Source organism: Bubalus bubalis, chromosome 7 (genome assembly GCF_019923935.1).
Source record: "Bubalus bubalis isolate 160015118507 breed Murrah chromosome 7, NDDB_SH_1, whole genome shotgun sequence".
In the NCBI taxonomy this organism is placed as follows: domain Eukaryota; kingdom Metazoa; phylum Chordata; class Mammalia; order Artiodactyla; family Bovidae; genus Bubalus; species Bubalus bubalis.
In genome coordinates, this window is record NC_059163.1 from 50980433 (window position 1) to 50996543 (window position 16111).

General features: G+C 40.2%; 1 protein-coding gene across 2 annotated transcripts in view; it reads left to right on the top strand.

Annotated features, from left to right (window-relative positions):
* CORIN (corin, serine peptidase) overlaps window positions 1-16111 on the top strand; it is a 282930-nt gene that overhangs the window by 198770 nt on the left and 68049 nt on the right. For both annotated transcript variants that reach the window (XM_044945906.2, XM_025290092.3), the window contains exons 9-11: window positions 2487-2603; window positions 5885-5992; window positions 13836-14067. In XM_044945906.2, the coding sequence (XP_044801841.2) occupies window positions 2487-2603; window positions 5885-5992; window positions 13836-14067 (457 nt within the window). The remainder of the gene's footprint in view (window positions 1-2486; window positions 2604-5884; window positions 5993-13835; window positions 14068-16111) is intronic.

Below are 16111 nucleotides of genomic sequence, written 5' to 3' on the forward strand. Positions count from 1 at the left end.
AGGGATTGGGGGCAGGAGGAGAAGGGGATGACAGAGGATGAGACGGCTGGATGGCATCATTGACTCAATGGACGTGAGTCTGGTTGAACTCTGGGAGTTGGTGATGGACAGGGAGGCCTGGAGTGCTGCGATTCATGGGGTCACAAAGAGTCGGACATGACTGAGCAACTGAACTGAACTAAAGAAGAGTAATATTGACCTGAAAGAGTTAATATGGTGCATTTTATGCATATTTGAGTTAATTAAACTTGTTATTCCATTTTTACTGTCTAATAAAAGTACAAACAGTGGCTACATATGAGATTAGCTGTTTAATTTGCTTGTAATTTAAGGCAAAAGTAGAAATGTAGGTTGCATGGGTTTTTTGTTGACAAGAAAACTCATTTAAATTAATTAGCAAACACTATGCCTGGCTTTCCTCTTTCCTGAATTATATTTGAACTGGAATATCATCTGAGTCCTAGCTGAGTGGACATTGTGGAACAGAGTGGACTATATTTTGATGGATCTTGGAAAAGCAAGAACATGGTGCTCACGTGTATGTAGACAGCAACTCTGTGAAGGCTGAGGTCACATGATACAGGGGTTTCTGATGCTTTAAAAGACAACAGGGATGAATTAAGACAACCGGTTCCTGGAAGGTTAATGGCAACTAGATCTTCCTTTTAAATATCAGATGTCATAAGCAAGTTTTGAAATAAAGTGTTTATTGTGGGGTAGGTATTATGCATTTCATTGGTGCATTAGGTCAGGTTGGTGCAGAGTGAAATGCTGGGGCTTAGGGTTAGAAAATCTTCCTTCCATATTCTGGTCCTACTTGTCAACAGCCTTGAGAGTATGATCAGATCAGATCAGATCAGTCGCTCAGTCGTGTCCAACTCTTTGCGACCCCATGAATCACAGCACTCCAGGCCTCCCTGTCCATCACCAACTCCCAGAGTTCACTCAGACTCACGTCCATCGAGTCAGTGATGCCATCCAGCCGTCTCATCCTCTGTCATCCCCTTCTCCTCTTGCCCCCAATCCCTCCCAGCATCAGAGTCTTTTCCAATCAGTCAACTCTTCGCATGAGGTGGCCAAAGTACTGGAGTTTCAGCTTTAGCACCATTCCTTCCAAAGAAATCCCAGGGCTGATCTCCTTCAGAATGGACTGGTTGGATCTCCCTGCAGTCCAAGGCACTCTCAAGAGTCTTCTCCAACACCACAGTTCAAAAGCATCAATTCTTCGGCGCTCAGCCTTCTTCACAGTCCAACTCTTACATCCATACATGACCACAGGAAAAACCATAGCCTTGACTAGACAAACCTTTGTTGACAAAGTAATGTCTCTGCTTTTGAATATGCTATCTAGATTGGACATAACTTTCCTTCCAAGGAGTAAGCATCTTTTAATTTCATGGCTGCAGTCATCATCTGCAGTGATTTTGGAGCCCAGAAAAATAAAGTCTGACACTGTCTCCACTGTTTCCCCATCTATTTCCCATGAAGTGATGGGACCGGATGCCATGATCTTCGTTTTCTGAATGTTGAGCTTTAAGCCAACTTTTTCACTCTCCACTTTCACTTTCATCAAGAGGCTTTTTAGTTCCTCTTCACTTTCTGCCATAAGGGTGGTGTCATCTGCATATCTGAGGTTATTGATATTTCTCCCGGCAGTCTTGATTCCAGCTTGTGTTTCTTCCAGTCCAGCATTTCTCATGATGTACTCTGCATATATGTTAAATAAACAGGGTGACAATATACAGCCTTGACGAACTCCTTGTCCTATTTGGAACCAGTCTGTTGTTCCATGTCCAATTCTAACTGTTGCCACACGCTAAAGTCTCTAAGCTTCAGTTTCTTTATTCTAAACTAGGTTGATAATACGCACTTTACAAATTTCTTACGAGGGTTTGAGATTAGATATGTAATACTCCTAGCACAGCTATTGCCATGAAGTAAACCTTTAATAAATTGTAGTTTTTATATCATTAGTTAAACTGCTTGTTGTTTGGTCGCTAAGTAACATCCGATTCTTTTGTGACCCCATGCACTGTAGCCTGCCAGGTTCCTCTGTCCATGGGATTTCCCAGGCAAGAATACTGGAGTGGATTGTCATTTCCTTCTCCAGGGGATCTTCCTGACCCAGGGATTGAACCCGCGTCTCCTGCATTGCAGGCAGATTCTTTACCACTGAGCCGCCTGGGAAGCCCAGTATAACTACTATCATCGTTAATACTAGTTTCACTTATGCAGTGATCTAGAAAAGGTTAGTTTTAAGTAAGTGCTACTTAATAGGGTAAGAGAAATTCCAGATAGACAACCTTGCATTCCAAGAACACTTGGGATGAAAAAACTTAATGACACATTCATTCATTTGGGCAGAACGTTCAGATTATTGAAACACTTCATTTCTTGGTGATGCCAGATAAACAGGAATCATTGATATGATCCGCACACTGAAAGAAATACAGATAATTAAAATGCATTGTTTTGGTGTTCCCTAGCGTGTCACAGCCAGGGTCTGGTGGAATGCAGAAATGGACAGTGCATCCCCAGCACTTTCCAGTGTGATGGAGACGAGGACTGTAAGGATGGAAGTGATGAGGAGGGTTGCAGTGATGGTAAGTGTGAGCTCCAACCACAGAAATAGTCTTTCCTTGGGAGCAAAACAAAACGTTGGAAGTTACCTAGTGCTTAAAGGATTCCCACACGAATAATTTCAGATTGCCTAATGCACTGGTCCCCACAGTTCCGGTCAGCCAGAAAGCTTTTTTTGTGGTAAATACAAGTCTCATGCAACTTACACTGAAAACTCATTCCTAAGGGTGAAAAATAGTGGTTAAACACTTAAACAGCACAGGTAGATTCAGTTAGCTGTTTTATGGGGAAACACTACAATAAAGAGAAAAGTGTAGCACATACTATTCAATTCAATTAGATTCCAGTTAGAAGGAAATGGCTTCTGAAATTGAGTGCAATGGCTTCCAAAAATAACCATGTGCAGAGAAGCCATTTAATGCCTCCCATTGCCAAACAATATGCTTGAACACACTTTAAAAGCAGTCTGTTATTATCTGTGAAGCCCCCAAAGAAAAAGTAAGCCAAATAAATTGGTTTTCTGTTGGAAAAGAAAGCTCTACCTTGATTGTCTTAAGCCTCAGTTTGTGTAGAAGTATCTCTCGGTACAGGGCTAGTAATATCTTTGGACTTAAAAACCACTACGTTTGTCTATAAATCTTACTTGCGTCTTAGTACATAGCCTTGTTGTTAGGAATGTGGAGGTTGCCGCTCAGCGGCCTGGGTTCAGACCCCAGCTCCCACTTACTCCCTGGTTGACTTTGGGCCAGTGATTTAACCCTGTTACTTCTCAGTTTCTGTGTCTGTAATCTCAGAATAATGATAACTACTTCATAGAGATGACATTTGTTGAGTACTCCATAAATGTAAATGTAAGCTATTTTCTGTGGCTGGTACCTGAAAGCCTGTTGTAGGCTGCGTGTATCCCACATCAGCTAATGAGATTGGTCACCTGTAGCTAAATTAGATTTGCCATAATGTATATTGATATTAGAAAATTTTAATGAGGATGCATTGTAGACCAAAAGAGAGAGCCTTTTAATCACAGATTTATTCCATAAAAAACTAGATAAGGATAGCTTTGTTTTACCAGTTTTGAAAATTCAGAAGGAAATCCTTTTCTGGCCTTGAGTTATTCCATATCAGCCAAGAAGCTCCCTTTTGATCAAATAGTTCTTTCTCTCTACATAATTCAATGCTGTTTGAAATAATTTTGTATTCTTTACTATGCAGTGGCAGGATTTGCCAGTATTTCTTTGTATCTGTGAGATTTAAGAAAAGTCACATGATAAAATGGAAATATAGAAAAAAGGAAAATAAAATTGTAGTGAATTTAGATTATTCACTCTTCTAAATTCAACATACTAAAAGTATATTGTGGTGCTGGGAATTCAGTGGCAAGCAGAACAGCTCATGGGGCTGGCAGGCTTCTGGGGGAGATAGGCATGCAACAGTAGGTCTGGTAACCAGGGAGGGATGCGGGCCAGGAGGGACATTCAAGGTACTAGGATTTGTCGTTATGGATGCATGTCCTGGTAAAGGGCTTCTGGGAAGCTGCCCTGAAGAGGAGGTATTGGAGCTACTCTCTGAAGAATGAATGGAATTAGCAAAGGAGAGTGGGAATGGAGAAAGCCTTCCAGACACAGGGAACCGCTTGTCCAAAGGCCCCAAGGTGGAAAGAGCAAGGTAGCACAGAGGAGTGGGAGAACGCCATTGCCTTTAGAGAGCTGAGAGTGAAGGGCAGCGAGTTACAACACCACAGAGCCACTGCCAGGAGTAATCACTGACTGTTTATGCTCGACTAGGCTGGGAGGAGGGCTGGGATCGCTTCTCCCAGGGCTTGGAGCCCTATTCAGATAGAGGCCTTTACAATCCTCAGCCTCACTCTCAGCCTTCCTGCTTAGTCTCCCTTAACTAAAGGGAGTGACTCCAGCCCTTTGTACATCCTGCTATTGGCTTGGAAAACCCATCCTTCCCTCTTACCGCAGCTTATCCCATCTGCCTAAAAACTCCTATGAGAAGCTTTCTTCTTACTGCCCTAATTTGCTTTTACTGCTTTTTACATGTACCTTCAGGGAGCAATGATCACATGGCATTATAAGATTTTGCTCATGAAGAATATCCCTAATTAGAGTTGAAACTATCAGACTTTTTTTATCTTTTAATGCTCAATGCCTTGCTGGCAAACTAAGTTGTCACATAGCAAGCACTTAATATTGGCTCAAATAATGAATGCATGCTGTCTGAATAAAAATTTTTTAAGAGACTAATATTCATGGGACTTAGCCTGACTTACCTTGCAAAAAAACCCCTTTTATCTGCTAAATATTGAAAAAAAGGGAGCAATATCTCTTTTTTGCAAGGCTATGATATATAGTGTTGTTCATTAATGGTACTAGAAGGGAGAGAAAGTCCAGTATACTAAATATTATATTTAGAATTATAGGTAAGATTGTAGATATAACTTAGAATTCTAGATAAGAAAGTCCAGTATAATAAATATTGTCATAATTATAGGTAAGAATGATTATATGTATACCTATACTGTTATTTATATTTTAAAATGCCTTGCAAGATATTGTAGAGTCCAGATGATGTGTTTAAAAATAATTGACTATAATGGGGGCAAGATAGAAAGAGAATGGGCAGTAATTTATTACCTTTTCCATTTATCTACAAATGACCAGGAAATCAATGAGAAAAGCAGTTTTCTCTCCACATACCTTAAGGAAAAGCCATTAGGCTGACATTACTGTTGTCATTCATTTGGAAACAAGAAACCTAATTCTCAGGTCATTGCAGCTGGGCAGTGCTACTTGCCAGAGACACACCAAAAATATGGATAACAGCTGCTTACAATCCTGCCATGATAAAGTACCCTTATTATATTGATGTTGATGCCCTATTTATTATTAAGGAGAGCATTTTCCTTAGAGGGAAAACTAGAGCTGGGATCAAATGAGACTTTAAAATATTGGCGCTTCCCTCAAATTACTTGAGTTTTCTTTTGTCATCAGCTATATGCACCCGTGTAAATACAAGATGCTATCTTTTTCATGAAAAACTATAACAACCTATTTTTAAAGGCTGGGTTGCCCCTTAGTTTCTTCATTCCTGAAGAGTCCTTTTGGAATAACAGTGTTGTATTTAGCTGCAGGAAAATTAATCCAGAAAGTACCTACTCAGCTTGTGTTCAATATTTTTGGAGACGCTGGAAGGAAATCAGAGTTGTGTCCTTCCTCGGCTCTGGATCCTTCAGAAACTAGTGCTTGGAATTTACTTACTGATGCTGATGAAAGTGAATGTGCCTTTCTGTCTTCTGTAGGTCAGACTCTATGTCAAGAAGGAGACCAAAGATGCCTCTACAGTTCCTGCCTTGATTCATGTAGTGGTAACTCTCTTTGTGACCCCAGCAACAGTGTGAATAATTGTAGTAAGTACAGCATCTGACAAATGCAATCACTCTGTCAGGATATGCATTCAGCATTTTCCTCTCTCATTGATGTTAAAATGCTGAAGTCTGGAATCCCTCCAAAATATGTATATGCATATATTTTTTCTTTTTTTTTTTTTAAAAAGGTTACATGTGGTAGCAGAAAAGAAGCAAAGTGGTCTTAATTAACTGAAATCATAAACAAATGTGTCACTGTGAATGGGCTATAAATCCATGTTGTTTAATATCATTGGCATGACTTTCCACTCAGCATCAGCTCCTATATATTATTTTCCTGGCTCCATCTGCAGGCAGATGCTATCGTTCTTCCTTTTTAAAGCCCAGCTTCAAAAGTAGAAACTTTATCTGAGAAGCAGATATAAAATTCATCTAAACAACCACATGAAACTTTGGCAGTCTGTTCTTATAATAAAATGTATTCTCACCCTTCCAGGAACTTTGCTGACCTAGAACAATCTTGTGGCTCTTGTGTTCATTTGTGTTGGTAACAAGGGAAAGGCTCAAAACGGTGTAGACAGGTGGCTTTCTCCAAACTGGCTTATAAGGAGGGATAATTAGGGGAAGATGGAATGGGCAGGGTGAGCAGAAAGACTCTCCCAAGGAATTTAAAATGAATCAGAAAGTCCCCAAAGACCCTGATTTCTAGCAACGGTATCTTACTTCTGGACTCTGCCTTCATAGTCTACTCCCTTCTTACACTCTTTAGTCCTAATTTTTGCCTCCTTGTCAGCTAGGGCTTAAGATTCAGAAGAGGTCTGTCAAGCTTTCAGTTGACAAGAAGGTGTGGCCTCTTAGCACTGATCCTGGCAGTGAAGGTCCTGGAGGCTGGGAGGTTGAAAAGCTGAAGGGTTCAGGTCCCTGGATTTGTTCAAGTTTTCGGATCCTAATTCTACTCGTGACTTTTCTGGGTCAGCATAGAGCTTATGGGTGGGGAAAGCCCATACCCCTTAGAGGACCTTTAGGGGTGAAAACAATGGGCTGGATAGGAGAGTGAGGGAGACAGCCACTTAATAACCCATCTGACAAGATTTTTTATTTTCATGAGCACTTAAGAACTGTTTGGCTGAAAGCACAATTCCCAGTCCTCCACTTCCCGTAGGCAGAGAGCAGTGCAGATAGTTACCAGTCTGACTACTAAGACATATTACCATCTTATTCACTCTAAACTCCATTAAATATATGTGTATGTGTGTATATGGTTAGAGTTTGCTTATCTCGGACTCTTCCTTGGAACTCTTTCAGAATCTTTTTTTTTTTTTACTTCACTTTGAACTTGGGTTGCAGAATTTTGGACAGTGACAGTGTTGTCTCAGACATGTGTATTTTACTAAAGTTTTGAGGGTTATCTGACATAGCATGGCACTGTTAGATTAAAAAGCTTGAGAGAGCAATGTTAGCCCATATCATGTTTAGGTGGGGACTCACTAGCTGTATGTTTTCCTGTTTTCTCTATACTTGAAATATTTTAAGATTAAAAATTTTAATATCTTTTCATCTGTCAAAAGAATTTGTAGGAAGAGCACTAGATAACTTGGCTCATATATATATTCTACCAGTACTTAGCCTGTGATGTTCCAGGGACTGTGCACTTTGATGGAAAAGAAAGGAGACATGATTTCAGCCTTCCTGGAGATTACTTTTCAGTAGGGGGATCATTTACCACCTTCCCAGTCATATATATGATTTTGGTTTCCTTTTTATGTTCTTCAAATATGCTCACAATTTCCCTAGCATCTCACTGTCTCAGCAGCTTCCTCTTTCATCTCAAATGTTTTTGCCAGGCTCTCTCCATGTATATTCAGCAGACACTTGAACACCTCCTCTTCTGAGTATCAGGCACTGGGCTAGTCACTCATCCCCATTCCTTGTGTGTGATTAAAAACAGTGTATAAGCCTAACCTCCAGTTGAGAGTAAAGATGCTACTCCTTATTTTTCAAAGAGCTTCAGAATGGTGTGTGTCTACTTGGTTCTCTATAAAAACATGGACAAGCAACATCTCCCTTCAGAAAACTCTTCATCACTTGAAAATGTGATTAATCACTTAAAAATCTTTGTTGCTACCAAGAAGACACTGTTGTTATTTAGATTCTGGGGCACAAGTGAGCAACACTGTCATTCCCTGGCTTCCTGCCAGTGGAGAATATGGGTTTGGAAAATGTGGATGTTTTGTCTGGTGGAGTCAGCCTCTCTCACTGGAGTTGCTGGGAGGCTAGTTCTTAAAGGCAGTGGTTCTTGTTGTCCCATAAAAAATTATGTAACTTCCTGATTGTCCCTGAGGATAGATTGGGTGGGGCCCAGGCATCAGTATTTTTAAAATCTCCCAGGTGACCCCAGTGTGCAGTGTAAGTTGAGAATGATTGCTTTGTGGCCTGATGAAGCTGCATAAATTAGTGACATCTTGAAAGAGGGTGTGAAAAATGTCTTCATGGTTTTTGTATTTTTCAATGGATAAGTTTCATGGTTTATCTCAGATTCCCAGAAGTGGCTACAATTTAAAAAATAAAAGCCTAAGCAATATATTTCAGATAATAATGTTCAGTGATAGGCCAGTGTCACCTTATCCACTCAGGCCCAGAATCTGTAATACGTCTGCACTCTGCTGGGAGGCAAAAGCAGATAGCTCCTTGCCTTAGGGAGTAGGAACAGGGATGTAATGTCCCCTCAGTCTGGGGGGTAGGGACTAACCCATCACTTGCACCTTGCAGCGTGCGATCCGGACAGCTGGGAAGCCTGGTGGAGGGAGCAGCTCCTGGGCATGTGTCTCTCTCTGCCTCCCTGCACCCATGACCGCTGTGGGCATGCGAAGCCAGAAATGACAGTCATGCCTCAGGGCCTCTCCTGAGTTTCCCATAGTGTTCCAGCAGTCTTTGGTTCTACATGTTTGCCCATGTACTTTAGCCTCCAACACTCATTTTTAATAACACAGAAGGAATGGGGACAAGTGACTAGTCCAGTGCTGGACACTCAGCAGAGGGGATGTTCAAACGTTTGCTGAATATATATGGAAAGGACCTGGCAAGAACATCTGTGATGAAAGAGGAAACTGATGAGACTATGAGATGCTAGGGAAACTGGGCTGAGTGTGTTTGAAGAACATAAAAAGAAAACCAAAATCGTATATATGAGTGGGAGGATGGCAGTATGATCCTCCTACTGAAAAGTTAAATCCAGGAAGAAGTAACAGCTTTGTTATTCGAATAATTTCTCAGGGGCATGTCAATTTTCTGGCCTCTCTTTGCAGTCTCTAGTTGGAGGAACAGAGAGTATAGAAGTGTGATCAGAGAGTCAATTGAGAAGAATGATCTCTTTCTAAAAGCATTTTCAAGGAGTAAATAAAAAGTAATTGATTGAATTAGAATATTACCGTTTGGTAACCAGGAGAATTAATAGGACAAGACATTGAGCATGGACAGGCAGCTGTAGAGATCACAAAGAGAAGTCAGTGGATGTGTCGTCTGATGAAAGAACATCACAGCACCCAGAACCTTATCCAAGTCCTGGTGAAACCTAACCAGCCTCCTGGCTTCAGGTGCCAGTGTTCAGGTAACAAGGAGTACAGGGGTACATGTTTACCTGCCTAGAGTGTTCCATTAGCAAAATCCAGACTGGCGCACTCCAAGGTCAAGTCTCCAGATTTTTCAATGCTTAAATATTAAGGAAAATAAAGAAATAGAGGGGGAACATAGCTATTATAAGAGACTTAAATAGGTTTTCAAAAATGGGTAGTCAAACTGTAGTATGTAGGTTGTGGTACACACTTAGGTAATAAAGCTATAAAGAAGAACAAGGAAGTAATGACTCTGAAACTCAGTAGTTACTTTGTGGGAGAAGGAGAAGGTTGACATATGACAGGGTATATGGAAGGGCACCTGTGATGGTCTGGTAAAGTTCAATTTCTTGACCTGAGTGGTGGTTACAAGGGTGTTCACCTTATAATAGCTCTTCAAATTATTGAAAATAATAAAGATAGAAATTTAAAATGAAAAGTGAAAGTGTTAGTCGCTCAGTCATGTCCAACTCTTTGGGAGTCCATGGACTGCAGCCAACCGGGTTTCTCTGTCCATGGGATTCTCCAGGCAAGAATACTGGAGTGGGTAGTCAGTTCCTTCTCCAGGGGATCTTCTCAGCCCAGGGATCGAACCTGGGTCTCCTGCATCGTAGATGAATACTTTACTGTCTGAGCCACAGTTTCATGCAAAGGTGAATCTGAGAATCGTATATATGCCAATGGATGTTGGAAGTGACATTTTCTCATGTAAATGACCATAACCTAATACGTGATTCCCAATGACTTAAGGTATTATGTGCGTGCTAAGTCGCTTCAGTTGTGTCCGACTCCTTGTGACCCTATGGATTGTAGCCCGCCAGATTCCTCTCTCCGTGGGATTCTCTAGGCAAGAATACTGGAGTCGGTAGCCATTTCCCCCTTCGGGGATCTTCCTGACCCAGGGGTGGACCCCACGTCTCTTATGTCTCCTGCATTGGCAGGCAGGTTCTTTACCACTATTGCCACCAAGATGTAGCATTGTTTAGTTAACAATCCTGTCTGTGGGTTGAATTTAACAAATCTTGTTTCAGTTTGAAAGGTGGGCTATCGTTGAGACTCCATCACGACCTTTCTTTCAACAGATATCTTTTTAAACCTCCTCTATGTTCAGGATGCCCTGCTGAGCACTGAAAACATTGGAAACAGCCCGTGGGTGCTAAACGTCCTTACATGTTTGCGACATGATCGCCCTCTAGTGGCTGTTGTGAATCAGGCTCATATGTGAGTCTAATGCTTAAGATTAAAAAAAAGTTTGATACCGTAAATCCCAGAATTGGAGGTTGCCAGATATCTTGAGAGTTTATCTTGCTTAGCACTCCGTGAAGAATGCCATTATGAAGGAACAAAACACAGGATTCAATCAACCTCAACGCATTCAATAAAGATCTCGGAATAGTATATGATCATAACTTAATCCTTCCATTTCCCTTGACACTGAAATATTTAAAGCCCGTATCTTATCCCAAATCAAAAGTGATACAGCCCCTACATATCAAAAGAGAGAAAAGTTGTCCACGCGATATGTTTATTAGTTAATCTCAATGAAATGAACTGATAAAAAAGTCAAAACTTGATAGGGTGGTTGAGGAAAAGAGAAAAAAAAGGTGTCTACAGGGGAAAAAGGACTGCATCAAAATATGTGTAAATGATCCTATTTTGGGGGGGTAAAATTTTAAGCATATTGAAGAAATTAGGAAAAACATAGAGGTTGAGCTGTTTCTGCTGCTTGGTCATGATAGGTTATCAAGCAACAAAAACAAGTTGAAAAGTAATAGTGATAGTACAGTTATCGTTTGGCGAAAGCATAGACATATCTCTGCCTATGCCGTAAATTCTTATGCGTATAAACATGAGCAAGTGAAAGGCCTGAAAGGATTAAAACTGTCTTTAGTTTTGAGGAAAGTTAAGAGAAAGGGAGGTGGGGAATGGAGTACTTTTCCTATATGCATCTTTTTATTGTCTTTATAACGAACATGAATTTTTTGTGTGTAATCTGAAATCAAACATTTCATGTTACTCCTCTTTCACAAATCAGAGAAGCAAGAAGTTGAACAAACCCCATCCCTCTTCCATCTCCTTCTTCTCTCTACACTGTAGGCATCCTCAGGATTACACCAGCTTTAGAGAGTTACTTCTTTCCCAGTAAACTGAGTCTTATATATGTGGTCATGAGCTTTTTAATCTGATCAGTGTCAAGCTTCCTATAGCATAGTCTCTGAAAAGTCCTCAGATTCTTTAAATCGAGAAATCATCCCAGAGCTGTTTTACTATTTCACTGTAGTCCTAATTGCTAATCTGTTTGCCTGCTTACCACTTCTTAGTTAAATAATTAAATTTAACTTGAATAATTACCCTTAAGGCATGAAGTCTTTGGTGGACCTGGCCTGATTCTACAAAGACACTCTGTTGATCACCTCTTTCCTCTGGGAATGAGGCACGTCTACAGCAGACAAGGGACAGAAAGCCTTGCTGCTGCTTTCCCCCAAATCTGTCCAAACTCCTTTTGTCCTGGGAAGTCTTCCCAAGCTGCTTCTGTCCACTTTGTCCCTCTGGGTTCAAGCATTTTGTCCAGTCCTGCTGGCCTAACCTGTTCACGTTATATCCCTGGAGACTTAGACTGCTTCAATGGCTTGGACTATATTTTGAATTATTTTTACATTTTAAAGTGCCTAGGATGGTTTCTGACACTTTCTTCCTCCTTTCCTCCCTTAATTCTCACACTATGCTTGGTGCAGACTATGAGATCAAGAAATAAGATCTCCAGGGAACTATATTTAATATCTTATAATAAACTATAAAGGAGAAGAATCTGAAAAAGAATTCATTTTAATTACATATGTAAAACTGAATCGCTTTGCTATACACTTCTGGTGAAGCTAACACAACATTGTAAATGAGCTATACTTCGATTTTTAAAAAAAGAAAGTCTCATTTCACAAAAGTCTCAGAATTGTGTGGGGAAGACAAGTAAATAAGTGAAGAATAGAGCAGAGGGCCATGTGGGCATGGCAGGTATGTCCTGGAGATACTCTGGTGCTCCTTCTGGGAGTGGAAGAGGGAGAGTGGTTGGCCAGGAAGGCTTCCTGGTAGAGATGTTTGTGCTGCGTGCTGCAGACCAAGGAGAAATTAGCTTGGTGAGGAGGATGGGAAAGGATTATTCCAGGAAGCAAGTGCTGACAGGTAGAAACATGATTGCATTTGAGGGGTGATTACAAGTGTGTGAAGGAAAGAAAGAGATAAAAACTAACAGGAATCACGAAGTCATGCAATTCTTAAAATGTCTGGTGTCATCAAGCAAATATTGCTGATGAGATAGGATGGGTGATGAGGCTAGAAAGTTAGGCTGTGGTTTGGAGTGTGAAATAGCCTTGGATGCCAAGCTAAGGGTTAGGGACGATCTCTCTGGCAATGGCTATCTAATGGACCTCAGCCTCCTCTTGCCCTGGAATTGTGTAGCTTTACACGTTGATCAGTGAATCTCTGGTGGCTCAGACAGTAAAGAATCTGCCTGCAATGCAGGAAACCTGGGTTTAATCCCTGGATTGGGAAGAGTCCTTAGAGAATGGAATGGCTAAATGGCTACTCACTCCATCCAGTATTCTTGCCTGGAGAACTCCATGGACAGAAGAGCCTGGCATGTTACAGTCCATTGGGTTGCAAAGAGTCGGACATGAATGAGTGACTTTCACTTTTCACTTTCATATGTTTATTAACTACAAAACACATAGAAAAAAGTCATCTACTTGCCTCCTCAGCTAAATTCATTAATTTTTAAAAGTGGCTCGCAGGGTGATGGGGAATGCATTAGTTTAGAAGTAATGGATAAATCAGAAGATGACAAATTAAAATAAAAGGAAGCAGGAAAAGGAGTCACTTTCAGATAAGTGAAACCAAGAGGAAAATGAGGAAGACTTTCTGAAACATTCATTCAGGGCAGTGTGCTGGCAGATGCATATACAGAAATGAATCTTGGCTTGTCAAGACACCTCATGAACCACACTATTTATCTTTTGATGGCAACCTCATGTACTGCTTGCATTCTGGTCTTAAATACTTTTAAGAAAGATTCTAAAATAGACTTTAATTTTGTAAGTTGTTTTACAAGTGGAAGTAAGTTGTTTTTACATTATTTATATTTATATTATTTTAATATAATATATATTATATATTTTACATTATTTATATTTATATTATAAATATAAAAATGAAATTTTATAAATAAAAATATATAATATGTATCTGTATGTGTGGCTTTTTGTTGTTGTTATTGTTAGGTCAGTGTGAACCAATTACGTTGGAACTCTGCTTGAATTTGCCCTACAACCATACAAATTTTCCGAATTACCTTGGCCACAGGACTCAAAAGGAAGCATCCATCAGCTGGGAGTCTTCTCTTTTCCCTGCACTTGTTCAAACCAACTGTTACAAATACCTCATGTTCTTTGCTTGCACCATCTTGGTACCAAAGTGTGATGAGGATACGCAGCAGCGTATCCCGCCTTGCAGGTAACACAGTGGCATCTCCCCCAGGCATCCTCATTGTCCCTCAGGGAGAACCAAGGGAATGAAGACTTAGTCTGAGTTTAGACAAAGTACCTACTTTGCTAAGAAGCTCTGTGTTTAACAAATGACATATTAAAATGGTAAAGAAGTAGAATTCTAAAATGAGTATCTGAGTAAGAAGTCATTACTGAAGAACCAAACGAGGGGTATGAACTGCCTTTAATAATAGTTCATGGACTTTAACCAAATAAAATCACATGTTTCATTTTAGTGGATCAAGAACTGGTTTTTTAAATGTGAGACAGCAGAAGGAGGGATCTGTCTGCCTCTTGATCTAGCAGTGTTGATGTATTTAAAATGCTGCTTTCTAACTGTGTCAAAAGTTAGGAGACATCACACCAACCTCTCAGGATAGACAGGGGATGAACATAGAGTTTTTCTACCTGTTCGGGTGAAATTCAGGACAGCATTTCAAGAGGATGGCTTGGACTTAGGATACGAGTGATGTCCTGTGGTTAAGACTAGGACACTGGAGTCCATCTTCTGATTCAAGTCCTGGCTCTTTCTCTAGCTACTTGTAGCCTGAGACCATTTCTTTGAGCTCTTCCAATGCCAGTTCCTTTACTTGTAAGATCAGGATTGTGATGGTGGTTGGGTTGAGTTATTGTGAGATTAAGATTAGACGAATGTACAAAAAGGTGAAGCTTTGCCAGTCGACTGTGAGCCCAGACTAAACACTGCTCTGATGTTAGGACAGGAGCACAGCTCACTGCTTTGTGGCGGTTTGGCCTTCTTCTCTGCCGTGTGTCCTGGGTTATAGTCAGAGAATATGTGCATGCAAAGTGGCTGTCACAGAGGTGGGGCTGCTCTCAGGCTGCTTTCCATCACGGAGTGAATACACAGATGTGCCTGCCTAAATGTGAGTGGTAACTGTGAAAACCATATGTTTGGATTAGAAGTCATTCAGAACTTAAAGAAAAAGCAGTAATATCAAAACAGTGAACAGATGAGAAAACAAATTAAATACTGAATATCAAATGGATGACAAGGAAGGGTCATCTATAGAGTCAGGACAGGAAACAATAAAATTTCAAAATGACTTGGGAAACTGAACAAAAAGTACAAATAGAGTAAGACAATGTAGGCTTGTGTAAATATACTTCTGAAAATCTCTGTTAAATGCCTTTTAAAATATTACTAATAAAACATCTACCAGTTTTATGTTAACAAGTTATTTGTAAATCTTATTCCATTTTTGCTGAGCAAGGTTGATGATAGTGAATACTTACTTTTAATAGTACTTAACAAATTGTTGTATTTGATTTTCTTTTCATATGTGTATAAACATTTCCCTAACATAGTGTTCTCTGTAACAAATTTATATCCACATATAACTGATCATTTTAAGATTTAGCTTTCATATTTAAATGCCTAAGATGAGGTGGATCCTGAAATACTATACAGTGAACAATTTGGTGAACTGATTCTAGGTATTTTAGTTTTGTTTCTTAGCACATATACATCTTTCATTTTTAGTAGCTATCAAAGAGAATTTTACATTATGATATTTGTAAGAAAATATTTTTTGTATAAAGAGAGTAATATACTGATATGCTCATGGGGTTGCACATAGTTACTTTTGCCAGGTTTGTTTATTGATCTTAAAATTCAGTTTTTAAGTTGTGAATTGGAAAAAATCTAATGTTATTGAGCCCTTGCTGCTGCTGCTGCTAAGTCGCTTCAGTCGTGTCCGACTCTGTGCGACCCCATAGACAGCAGCCCACCAAGCTCCCCCGTCCCTGGGACTCTCCAGGCAAGAACACTGGAGTGGGTTGCCATTTCCTTCTCCAGTGCATGAAAGTGAAAAGTGAAAGGGAAGTTGCTCAGTCATGTCCGACTCATAGTGACCCTGTGGACTGCAGCCTACTAGGCTCCTCCGTCCATGGGATTTTCCAGGCAAGAGTACTGGAGTGGGGTGCCATTGCCTTCTCCATATTGAGCCCTTATAATGTGCTAAATACTTTAGTTGTCATCCTCAAAGTAACCT